This window comes from Staurois parvus, unplaced genomic scaffold (assembly GCF_062004578.1).
Source record: "Staurois parvus isolate SC_StPar_1 unplaced genomic scaffold, SC_StPar_1.0 ptg000608l, whole genome shotgun sequence".
Taxonomy (NCBI): domain Eukaryota; kingdom Metazoa; phylum Chordata; class Amphibia; order Anura; family Ranidae; genus Staurois; species Staurois parvus.
In genome coordinates, this window is record NW_028318404.1 from 2,971,445 (window position 1) to 2,984,585 (window position 13,141).

Genomic DNA, 13,141 nt, shown 5'->3' on the forward strand with positions numbered 1-13,141 from the left:
TTATGACTGCCAATATGTGTCATTTCACATGCCTGGTCAATGTCCAGTGTCTTTGACCAATGTGACTCAATGTTGTGCCTCTTGGAGTTTTCAAAACAATGTGTCCATGTATGGTTGAATCAAAGAACATTTGTATTATTGTAGGCATTTTCACAGCCCAGGACAATTTGATCATCTGGGATGGATTGATCTGCCCAATTATGATTGTTAGTGAAAGCTCTCTCTCTCTCTCTCTCTCTTGTTCTGTCTTCATTAGCAGAAAAGAGGAAGGTTCAACCAATGTCAATTTGCAAGTTTGTACAGAAACAATTGAGTACTGTCCGTGATACTTTTTTATTTCAACTAACATTTTTAGGACAAGCTTTCGGGGTATGTCCCCTTCTTCAAGGTCCAAGCAGTACTACTTCAGTTTTAGCATAAAATTAAACGAAACAATCTGTGAGGGAAAGAAAAAAACATACAAACAAATTTATATGGCAATGGTTATAAAACTAGGATTAGACTAGAGATAAGACGGGGCAAAAGCTAAGGGGGGGGGGGGGGGTTAGGTTGAGGATGAAGGTCACAGAGGGGGATGTAAAACTGTTGACTAGTGAGTGAGAAAACCCATGTCGAAATTAAGGCCGTTATCTTTTGGATCAAATAGAAATATCATTCTTAGATCCAAAGTCTTTCTTTCCAGGATTGGTTTTGAAATTCCCTTTAAGAACTAAGATCTTGAGATCTTCTATAGTGTGGTCCGGTTGTGCGAAATGGTGTCCCACAGGTGTGCAGAACTCCTCTTTTTTTGTTCCTTGATGGTATGTCTGTGCAAATTCATCCTTGTTCTCAACTTCTGTCCTGTTTCACCAATGTAACATCCTTAGCTACATTTTTTGCACTGGATAAGGTACACAACATTACTGGAGGTGCAGTCTTTGCTTTTGCTTGTCTTTTGTTTTATATCTAGTCTAATCCTAGTTTTATAACCATTGCTGTGTACATTTATTTGTGTGCATGTATTTTGGTTTTTTTCCCCCTCAGATTATTTCTTTTAACATTCTGCTAAAACTTTGTGAAGTAGTACTGCTTGGACCTTGAAGAAGGGGACATACCCCGAAAGCTTGTCCTAAAAATTGTACGATAGTGCAAATAAAAAAAGTATCACGGCCAGTACTCAATTGTTTCTGTCGCAATTGCACTAATACGGCAACAATCACCTCAAGCAAGTTTGTACAGAGATAGTTAAGTGGCTGAGCTGTGCTACTAGCCACTGTCTAATGTTTGTACGTTCACACTTGCTTTGATCTCTGAAGAGCAATCCATGTTCGGATCGCTGTTCAGAGAAAGAGACAGACTGTTTCCCTGCTGTTTGTCTATACTACCAGACTGGAATTATAACGCTTAAGATTTTGCACATTTGTCCTTATGGTTTAGCTTAATAGCACACAAAGATATGTCTATTTATAAAAAAAATATACATAGCTGTCCAGTGAAAGTGCATTTGCTAAGTGCGAAGAGAGACAAAAGACAAAGGTTGTAAGGCTATTTCCTGTGCTGGTCGATCGTTTTTCATTGATTTTAAAAGGGAGAATACTGCATTTGGCCATTAAATTATGCTGCTTAGCGCCATCTAGTGGCCAAGTGCACTATGACGTAAACCAATAAAAAGCAATCAACAAGCTCAGGAAATCGCCTAATTTTCAAACATTTTTGCACCCATTTACACAGATGCACCTTCATGCACTTTGTTACATTAAAGCACAGTTTGCAGCTACTCTGTGTTAGAAATGCCCTGCCTGTCTGGCCTGCAGCTAATACTATCACTTATTTAAGGTATGCATATGTCTGTGTGGAGAGTAGCACCCGGTCTCAAAATGTATAAATTGTGATCATTTTTAAATAAGGATTTTGTTTCCCTCTTCTGCCTATATCTGAACATGTGTGACTATATTCAGAAAGAGAACTGTAGGAGATAAGAGAGGAGTCAAAAGGCTTTTTAAGTGAAACATGAAGCAATCGTTCTTTTCTATAAACCAGACCAGACCCCATGCTGCTTTCAATTGCACATTCTAGCAGTAGGTTCCTAAAAATAACCTCATGATACAGAGCAAAGGATGTCCTCATTCAACATGATTCCCTTTACTATAGGATGATTGTATTGTGCTTGCTCTTCCCGTGAATACTGTGCTGTCAACTCTTTGTAAATACTATACTAGAATTCCTTTATATTTAAATGTATAAGAAAAATTAATAATAGCGCCTATGGTCAAAATTATATAACTTACTAATAGTGTACCAGCTGCACTATATTATATATTATTTATTTAAATGTATAGACAGAAAACTGAGCATAGAATTAACAAATATGGGAATATCATCATTAAGTGAGACTTAAGCCAAAGCTTTTTTTAGTTTTAGATTAAGAGGTGCGGTGTTAGAACCTCTGTCATGATTTTATTGCCATCTCTGTCCCCACTTGGGAGATTTTGCCTTTCCTTGTGACCACTGTCACTGGGACTGAAAGTAAAATGTTGAGTTGTTGGCAGTACAGAAATAGAGGGAAATTTCCCCTCCATAGATGGGATTTCCCTCAGACAGGGATCCTCTCACCTCCTGTTGTATCTGTAGGACAATCTCCTCAATGGGACACAGACAGCAGAAAACCATCCCTACTACATACAAATTAAAACAAAAAACAAAACTTTGGCTTTTAATAAACTGTAAAAAACATTGGAGGTCATTTGGTCTTTGCATGCTGCAATATATCACAACAGATTAAAAAAGACACTTGGAACTGTATTACTCATCCATCCACGAGCTTTTGTTTTGAAGTGAGAATTATTGCACATACAGTATATTTTTAGAATGTCTGACACCATTCTCAACTGTTCACTTTGATTTTTGGGCTGCATTTATAGTTCTAATTTAATTTGAATCTTACTCATGATCTATCTCCTACCAACAGATTACCAGCACGGAATCAAATTACTTTCTGCTGTTCCTGGTGGTGAGAGGAAGGTCCTAATAATCTTCAATGCTCCAAGCCTCCAAGATCGGCTGAGGTTTACCAGCGACCTACGAGAGTCCATTGCAGAAGTTCAGGAAATGGAGAAATATAGAGTTGAATGTAAGTGTATCAGATGTCCTTGTAGACTTCACTGCCTAAACCCTTGACAATTAAAGGATAGCTGTGTATTCAAAAGCACAGTGGGTTGTTTAATGTGAGGCAGAATCCACAGAGCTCAACAGAAAAACAAACTGAGTTTAAGAAGAAGTAGAACTAGTCTTGAAAAAGGCTCCCTCCCCTACAAACTCCTGTTCTGACTAACTTGTATAAGAAAGATCTGCATACTTATTTTCAGGCCACTCTGGTCTGGTCTCTTGATCCAGCTGCCCTATGTCAGCCAATGGCAGCTGCAGGGAAGAGGAGGGAGTGGGAAACATCAGCTGGGGCATAGGATTCTATGGGTGACATTACCAGTCCCAGGTATTTCAGATGTTGACTGCTCTCTCCTCTCCCCAACAGCCACTGCTGGCTGACACAGGGGAGATCACATGATTGATCTGGAATGACCTGATAATAGGCATGTACGTATATCTTTCTTACATAGCATAGTCAGCATAGTTGTTAAGAGGTGGGATAGACATTTGTAAGATTAGTTAAGGTTTGTCAGGGCCAAATAACAAAGAAAAAAACCATATACACTCACCAGCCACTTTATTAGGTCCACCTTGCTAGTACCGGGTTGGACTCCCTGTTGCCTTCAGAACTGCCTTAATTCTCTGTGGCATAGATTCAACAAGGTGTTAGAAACATTCCTCAGAGATTTTGGTCCATATTGACTTGAGTTACTGTTGCCTTTCTATCATCTCGAATCAGTCTGCCCATTCTCCTCTGACATCAACAAGGCATTTTTGTCCACTCAACTGCTGCTCGCTGGATATTTTCTCTTTTTTGGACCTCTGTACACACTAGAGATGGTTCTGTGTGAAAAATCCCAGTAGATCAACAGTTATTGAAATACTTAGACCAGCCCCTTTGGCACCAACAACCATGCCATGTTCAAAGTCACTTATCCCCTGTCTTCCCTAGTCTGATGCTCGGTTTGAACTTCAGCAAGTCATCTTCACCACGTCTACATGCCTAAGTGGCCAGTGAGTGTGTATGTGTGTATATATAATATATATGAAAGAAAAAAAAACATCTCTGCCATACATGCACATTTGCCCAGGTTTTATTCCTTTAAGATCACTGCAAATACACAAAAATACCTGTTTATCAGCCAGAAATCCTGTGAATGCCTAACGTCCTGTTTGAGCTGGCACAACGGGGTTGATTTATTAAAGGCAAATAGTCTGTGCACTTCCAAGTGCAGTTGCTGTAGATCTGAGGTGAAGCTCTGAAATGAAGGGGAACTCTGCTGATTTCTATATTATCCAATCATGTGCAAGCAAAACTGCTGTTTTGTTATTTTCCTTGCATGTGATTGGGTATTCTTTACAAAGTAAAGCTTTACCTCATTTACTAAGCTCTGGAGCAGCTGCACTTGCAGTGCACAGTATATTTGCCTTTAGTAAATCAATCCCTGTGTCCTTAGGGCACTGAAATCCCAACCTCAGTGTTGTCAGCCTGTATTACAGAACTCTGCCTATTCCCTGTGCCCCTGTCCACATGCATTGCTTTCTCATATCCAGTAACAGTGCAGTTCAGGATGGAAGAATAGGCAAAAGAATCTCTACATTTATTTACTTAAGCTTGTAATACTCCTTGTGGACCAGAGAAATTTATACTATAGTTTATTTGGGGATAGTTTTCCATTAGAGATGCACCGCCACTGCCATGGTGCTGACCAATCAGAAACCGTTTAGCCCATCCCTTTGAAAAGATGAGGCAATTTGGATTTCATGGATTTCAAAACCCCAGACCTGTGAAGCGGCTTTATCTCTTCTCCTTGCATGGGTGACAGTATGGGCTAGACAGCTTCTGTATGGTCAGCAACGTGGTGGTGCTGACCAATCAAAAGCCATACCCCTACTGTCATCCCTGCACTGAGGGGAGAGAAGGCCGCAGGGATTTCAAATAACCCCAGCTTTTCCTTCTGTGACAGCATAGGCTTCTCTATGACAAGCCTGGGTTCAAACAGGAGCAGTAGGGGAAACCTGCATGCGATTTGCACAGGAATTGCATTCCTGTTCAAATTAAATGCAATTTTGCGGTGCAGGTTACATCCATACATTTTGTATTGGTATCGGTGAGCACTTGACTGAACGTATCAGTACTTTTACTCGCCAATCAAAATAGGGTATCAGTGCATCCCTACTTTCCAATAATTTAAGTAGTGATAAATACCTTTTTTTTTTCTTTTCCTTTTTTTTTTGAATGGATGGACAAACAAGGCTTTCTTTTGAAAAATGTTGTCCTGGAAAAATGATTTTATTTTTTCTATGTTGAGAAGTGTTACATTTAAAATAAGTAATATTACTCAAGATAACAAAGTGTATTCTGTAATTTGACCCTTCATGGTATGGAGCATTTTTTTGTGTAAAATTAGGTGAGTGAAATTAAAAAAAAAAAAAAAAAAAAAAAAAAAGGAATACATATTATTCATTAGCGCTGCTTAGTGTTATGAATGCTTTTTATTAAAAAAGAAATAACACAATTTTTATTTTATACTTGTTAGGTTGCTTTTGCTGCTGTTTCCCATTGTTACATTGTATTTGCTCAATGAGCCTGCAAGTGAATCTGCATTTTATGTGATACGTAGCAAGTTTGACATCTGGGAGCTGGTATTGTTGGGGGGAGAGGAGCTGGATGTAGGAGACATGCCCTAGAAACTTTGTTAAAGTTATTTAGGGAGTATCTCCTACACCAAAATTGGTTAAAAAAAACAACTTTGTTGTTTTACATAAATAAATTACATTATGTTTTACTCACTCAGTGTCTCCACTTGTTTTTTAGCTGAACTAGAGAAGCAAAAGGGGGTAATGCGCCCCAATACATCTCCTGGGCCAGGGATGAAGGAGGCTGTGAATGGCACTCTAGGGCGGCCGAGTCTGGACGACACATATGCACTAGGGGAAGGACTGAAGAGAAGTGCACTGAGCAGCTCATTAAGAGATCTTTCTGATGTTGGTGAGTATTGTTCTAGCTCCACCAATCACATTTCATTTATTCACACATGAACATGTTCATTCCATGTTTAGATATGTCTTCATAGACTGATGTGTACCTGAGTCTGTCATCCTTTGGGCAAAAACAGGGACCGAATGAAAATTGTACCTGTAGACCAGTCATATCATTTTTTGTGGGTGGGAGCCATAATTTGGATTGCAGACTGTTTATCCGATGCACAGTGTTTCAATATGTTTAATAGGACAGGTTGAATTTTACCAAGTATAAGTCTTACAAGACTCCAAAACAACTATGTTCACTTTTTTTTCTTTTTTTTTTGCGCTCCAGATTTTTTTACGGCTATAAGATCTGCTGTTAGTAAAGCATTGCAAAGAGCAGTAGCAGAGTAAATCCCTTTATACGGATTTGTCAGTATTGGGACAGCTGCCATTGCTGACTTACTATGCAGAGTGCAGGCTTCAAACTCTCACCCTTATACTGAGTCACTGACCCCTTACTGGCTGCTTCTTTTTGACTTGTCATGTAGAGTAGCTAGAGTAAGGAGAATAGCCTCAAAACTTGCACCAGCAACACAAGACCGCAAAAGCTGAATCCGAATTCTGCTTAACAGGTTCTCTTATTAATCTCCCGGTCGCTATATTGGGTGACTTTAAGTATCCTAGCTTATAGCTGAATGACTGATGGAGTAGTGGTGCAGGCCCAAAGAGAATTACATAGACAGCCAGCCATTGCCCTACTCTCCTGCTGCATAGTGAGAGTGAAGCAGCCATCATCCCTCTGCTCTCTCCCCTTGTCAGCATTGCAGCATACATTATTGGCAAATAGCGGTGGCCCTCCATCTATCAGGCTTGTATACATACACTGACATCTTCATCACTAGGAAAACCAAGTGCAGCATTAAAGGATAAGTTCACCTTTAAAAAAAATAAATCAGAGCAGGACCCTGTAAAGCATTTCACCTGTGATCAGCAGATAGCGGTTGCAATGTGAGGCTCCTGCAGGCTCTCAGTGTAGCTGTCTGTCCGTACCTCCAATACAGGCAGGCAGTTACTTCAGTCCCGGAAGAATCAATAAACTATGCGCATGCTTACCAGCGTCCTCACAGTTCAGTGAGAAAGCCACAGAGGCTGTTTGTACTTGTAGTCTAATAATTCACCGAACTCTGTGAATGAAGGATGTGGATCTGCACGATCGCTCTCTTTTCAGATTGTGACAGGGGGTGTAGGGAGAAGATCCCTGGCTGCTGTCACAAAGAAGGGGCAAAGAGGGGGAAGGGGCGTGGGCTGTATTAGTGAGAACATGTTACACGTTCTACCCTAAAAAATAGGTGGAACATGTAACATGTTCCCAAAGGTGAACTTATCCTTTAACCCTCCCCTCTCTCCTGTTTCACAGTATTGTTCTTGTGCTCTTTAATAAATACGGCATAAAGACGGCTCTCATAGATGAGGGAAGAATACAAGTGTTGTTGGTGTTTATGCTTTTAACCAGTGCTGGTATGACAAGTCCTTATTCTATAAAGCTGGTCTTTGCAGTGGTTTACCAGGAAGGAGTTAATGTATCTCAGGCAATGGAAAGTAAATTCAGCTTTGAATGAATTGCCAGTCCAGGGAATGAGGGGATAGAGCCATACTGCAAACTAAGCAAAACTAAAGCTCATGTTTTTCCTATTTTCCAGCTGTGAGCTACATTATCTTTCCCCCCCCCCCCCCCAGAAAGAGCTTAATAATGCACTGGTTCAACATGCTTGACAGTGCTGATAGTGTGATTTTATATTTGATAAATAATCTATGCTGAATTGGTTGCAATGTGCTCATTGGTGGGTTGATCTGCGTAATACTTTATGTAGGGGTTTGCCGCCACCTAGTGGGAATGCTGCAGCACAGTAGGCCATTAACAGATCATGGCTTGATGGCAGGAGTTGCGTGGGCAGGCATGTATGTAGATTGTCGCTAGAGAACTTGCAGTACAGCAGGCAGTTTCTCAACAGCTTGTAGTCCCTTGGGGTGTAAAAGATGTGCTTTGTATCCAGGCAGCATGCCTTGTATTCTGTGTTTCATATTTCTCACTGTTATCTACATTTGTCTACCTTCTACCTGGTGTGTTCTCATTCCCATGCGCATGCATCTGTCCTCACTTATCTGAATCTATCAGTTAGTCCTACCTTGTTTATCCTATGGCATTTCCTTCTTGCCCACCTTTTTACCCATCATATCTACCTCTTTCTTCTTCTTCCTCCTGTCCCTTAATGCTTGCTTCTTACTAACTTGGTGCTTAGGTAAGAGAGGGAGGCGTAACAGCGCTGGATCTCTGGACAGCACCATTGAAGTAAGTGATGGGACCAAGCTGCATGTTTTGTGCTGTAATGTGTCTGCCTCCTAACTAGAGGCTCTGCGGTGTGTTGGTTAGTTGCTACGTTCATTATGTTGTTTTACAGGTTGAAGGTTCAGACCACAAATAGCTGATATTTTAGTTGAATAAAATTCCCCACCTTTTTTTTTTAATTACACTCTCTCTATATCTGTCTGCTACTTCCACTTCCACCTGCCACTCTCCATGCTGAATTGTTTTGATACATTACAGCAATGACCACAAAACAGAGACTTGCATTGGGACCATGTTAGACTTATGATCCTATCACTGTTAGGTACTTGCCAGCAATAGGATCACTAAAAGCCCTTTCTTATGCTGCCTAAAAAGCTTTAACTCACTGAAAAGGAAACAGTAAAAAAGTGGCATATCACAGGTTCAGCAAGCAAGGTAGGGATACTATAGAAGCAGGTGAGTTCTCGCCATAGCTTGACTTAGGCCACATTCGCACGATCGATTTGGTCTGTTGCGGATGACAGCAGCAGAAATCTGGTTTTGCCACCGAGAGGTGGCTAGCTCGTGCGTATGTGGCTTTAGCCCTGAGGCTACTCGATGTTCTATTGGTGGGGCGACTTACAAAGGTTTTCCTTATTATGATTCACTGGCTCTATAACCAAAATATCAGTTTGGATGGCCTGACTCCTTTAACTTTGTGAGAGTAGGTCTAGCTGTGCATGTAGTTGTAATGTACCCATAGAGTTGGCACTAACTTGCATTGTTTTTTTTTTCACCTTCTAGGGGTCTATCATTAGCAGCCCTCGTCCTCATCAGCGACTTCCAGCTCCACCACCTCCTCCTCCTGAGGAGTACAAGGCTCCTAGACCTGTCTCCAATTCTTCCTCTTTCCTGGGATCTCTGTTTGGAAGTAAAAGAGGAAAAGGACCTTTCCAAAATTTGCCTCCATCTTCACTGCCACCTCACCCCCACACTCCACCAGGAGTTGATGGACAATCCAAGATCCAGGCTCTTCATGCTCAGTACTGCCACAACCAGGGGCCGCTAGCTCAGCCCCCACCACCCTATCATTCTCAGCCACCAGCCTCTGCGCCACCTCAGCAGCCTCCTCAGCCACCTTCTCATCGTTACCACGTGCCACCATCCTCAGCTCAGTTCACATTGCAGCGTCCAAACCAGCAAAAGAGGCCAGCTGTGGGAGGGCCACCCTTGACCCCCAGCTCCCCCCACCCACAATACACCCTGCATGGCAGACACCCGTCAAACCAGCCTCAGTCCCCCTTACCTATGTATGGATCTGCACCCCAGCATGCCATGACACACACTTTCCCCCAGCATATGCACCAATCCATGCAGAAGCAGCCCCCCAAGCACTTTGTTTTTAGTCATCACCCTTCTCAAATGCCCCCTCAACAGCAACGCCCCCCACAGTCTCAGTATAATCCGCAACATCCATTGCAGCATAACCAGTCCCCTTGCTCACCATTGTCACCTATCCCACCACATCCTTCTTACCCTCCTCTTCCTCCACCATCTCCACACACACCTCACACGCCATTAACTCCTCACTCTCCACTGCCTCCAACTTCCCCTCTGCCCCAGCATGCTTCCCATCACCCTATGGGGACAAATTCATCCCAAGGCAATCCAAAACAAAAACCAGTCAACAGAATCAGTACGGTGGTGTGAGAGCCTGGCCGACCTCTTGTTTACAGCAAGGGGCAACCATACATACAGAAAGTGCAGGAACTGAAATGGGGGAACAGCATGCACATGGGGGACTGCATCTAAAGTCCCGTTGTTCCTTCCCCAGCTATAGTGACACTCTTCGGCACTTACCAGGACAGAGCGGTGATACTTCACTGGAACTCTTTTCTGGCATGTAAAGAAAGATGGACAGAGTTCTGAGCCCTGATGTAATCGCCACCCTTCCATTTCCTTCTCTGCACAGGAATTGTTTTTTTTTTTTTGGGTAATTTCTCTGTTACAAGGCCCCAAGCTAATTCAGCTCAAAAGGGCTTAGGAGGACGGTGATTGCTTAGTGAAAAAGGTGACACCCCAGAGTGATTTGTGTAGTTTTAGTGGAGACTGCTGTGCCGGTGATTGTTTTGATATCTTCTGAGTAGGTTAATGCTCCTGCAAGGTGAAGGCATGTGTGGTGAGAGTATGCTTGTGTACTTCAAAAGAAAATGGGATTGCTGGGTCAAGCCCGACTCTGCTGCTACTGCTAAAGGGGCCTGTGAATGTAAGAGTGACTAGCCAGGTGGCTACGAGTGCAGAATGAACCTCTGGGGGCTCTGGAGCTTCAGAACAAAGCTTCTGCTTCACCTCCCCATGACTAAAATGTGAAGGTTTGCCACATGTTCCCAGTGCCATCTGCTTGTTGTGTCAAAGGGGCGCTCTGCATTGTATCTTATAGACTATTATATTTTACACTCTTCCTGGTGTATGTGCAGTCCAGGGTATAAACCACTAAATGATGCAGAGAATGGACCCCTTTAACAGCATTAATGGTGTACATAGACAACAAAAAAAAGTCACTTGTGCCCTCCCTTTACTGCACAATCCTTGATCAGTTACCAATTTCTAAACAGAAATGTACAAAGAGATCTATATATGGAGATGAGATGTCTATATTAATATATATATATAAATATATAAAGAAAATATATAAAGTGTAATATCCTTTGTACGAGGTAGAATGTCTGCTTCAATTTCTGAGATCTTCTATGACCTGAAGATTTTCAGGATGACGCATCCCAGCGCATCACAAACCACAAAATTTCAGCTAACCCAGCAAAATGCACCTAAACAGCCTCACAGAGTGGACCCCATTGCCGGTGCACATTGAAAGCAGCCAAACTGTGACTCTGGTCTCAGTGATGTCACCATGTAAGCTTACAGAATGGCTGCCACCAATGAGCGTAGGCAACAGATCCACTTTAAATCTTCTATACAAAAAAAGATAAGGTATACCCCAGATGTATACAGGGTATGCACGTCTCTTCCTAAAGCCAAAATGCATGGTAGGTATAGCTTTGCACTGGATCTCTATAATGGAATGCAAAATGGGTGCCTGCACAGTGCTTTGTGATCTTTGTATTAGATCACCGAACATATTGGACCTTTTAAAAGGGATTGTTAGCTCTTTTTGCCAAAAGCAATGCAACAAATCACACTTTGTACTATGTTTTTCTTTTTAAATGTCTGTTAGACACCTTCCATTTGACACTCCTCTGTTTGTTCTTGTCGGTCATGTCAATTGACTTTTTAGTTTATCATTTTTGCTATAATTTTTCATCAAGCGCAACACTAAAATGCAGAATTGCCTCCAGATTGCTCCAGGAGCTGTGTCTACAGCCAACCTCATTCATTGCCAAGTTTTGGAGTGAACAAATTGTTGGGAACTAGAGAACTACTTACGTTCAATCCCAGTATGATAGTACCACAATGATACTTTCTCAGGATCTCCCCTCACAATGTGATGGTGTCCTATATCTTTTGATGCTGTACAATTCCCTCCTTCGTGAACTGACGCATGTGTTGAAATAGAAAGTCGCCTTTATATGACCACTTTCTACTTCTCTTTTATAAGGTAATGAAGGCAGCAATTTTTATACTTGAGAAAAGAGGTGATTACCTGTTAGCAGAATGACCTTTTGTGTTGCAAAAGACTAGCAGTCACTTATACCATGCTGGAAGATGAAACAAAAAAATAAGAAAAAAGGAGGTTTTTTTTTTTTCTTTGTATTATTATAGATATTTATTATATTTCATGTATGCAAAGGAAACATTTAACAAGGCACAGCTGTGGTTTGCCAACTCTCATTGTATAAGATGTAATATAAAATATAATCTCTCCATATGAATTTGAGTTTGCAGCATTTTCAGTTCTGTGTGAACACTCCCTTCTTTATTAGAGAGAAAGTAACTTCAAAATGTATTCTAGATTTCTGATAACCTATATGTTGCAAACCGTGTTGCTTATTGAAGTAAAATATTCCTTTACCCTACAAAGAAAAAGTATATATGCAATTATGCTGATGTGTAATTTCCATGTAACGGTTCCCTTGTGGGACCTGTTTTTAAGGATGGATCCCCTGCTGATTCTTTTAAAGTCTGTGAGACTCCAGTGTTGAGGTTTTCCTGCAGTAATATATACAATATGACCAAAACTTTGTGGACATTTGACCATCACACCTATATGAGCTTATTGGATATCCCATTCTAAGACCAAGGGAGTTGAGGCCCCCTTTGCCCTCTTTTTGAAATTAGGAGTGTGTCTGTTAGAATATGTGCCCATTCTGCCCAAAGAGCATTTGGGTGTTTACGTACAGATGTTAAATGAGAAGACCGGGCACACAATTGCCATTGAGATTCATCAGTAGGATGTTTAGTAGGGTAGCGATTAAGGCTGTGCGCGTCAGCTTGACTTCTCCACCCACAACTCATCAAAACGATGATTTTATGAAGCTGGTTTTCTTCACAGACTATGTTCCTGTGGAAAAAGCCAGCTCCTTAAGGCATGGTTTGATGAGTTTGGTTTGATACTAGAACAGAAAAGGACCTTCCCGAAAATGGAAGTAATGGTCTAAATAATTTACTGTATGCTGTGGCATTAGCAATACTCTTCACTAGAAACACCTAAACTCAATAATTTTGAGGGGTATCCACATACTTTTTTCCATTCTGCTGCTAAAA

The 13,141-nt window shown here is 41.4% G+C and overlaps 1 protein-coding gene across 8 annotated transcripts in view; it reads left to right on the forward strand.

Moving 5' to 3' along the window:
- The window catches only part of IQSEC2 (IQ motif and Sec7 domain ArfGEF 2), a 367,046-nt gene extending 355,270 nt beyond the window's left edge, over positions 1-11,776 (forward strand). For 7 of the 8 annotated variants that reach the window (XM_089692958.1, XM_089692961.1, XM_089692959.1 and 4 more), the window contains 4 exons: positions 2,948-3,109; positions 5,942-6,115; positions 8,394-8,443; positions 9,224-11,776. In XM_089692958.1, coding sequence (XP_089549084.1) covers positions 2,948-3,109; positions 5,942-6,115; positions 8,394-8,443; positions 9,224-10,129 — 1,292 coding nt within the window. In that variant the 3' untranslated portion in view covers positions 10,130-11,776. Of the gene's footprint in view, positions 1-2,947; positions 3,110-5,941; positions 6,116-8,269; positions 8,444-9,223 lie in introns of those variants that run through there. The other variant, XM_089692965.1, reaches the window with a different exon arrangement.
- The last annotated feature ends 1,365 nt before the right edge of the window (positions 11,777-13,141 follow it).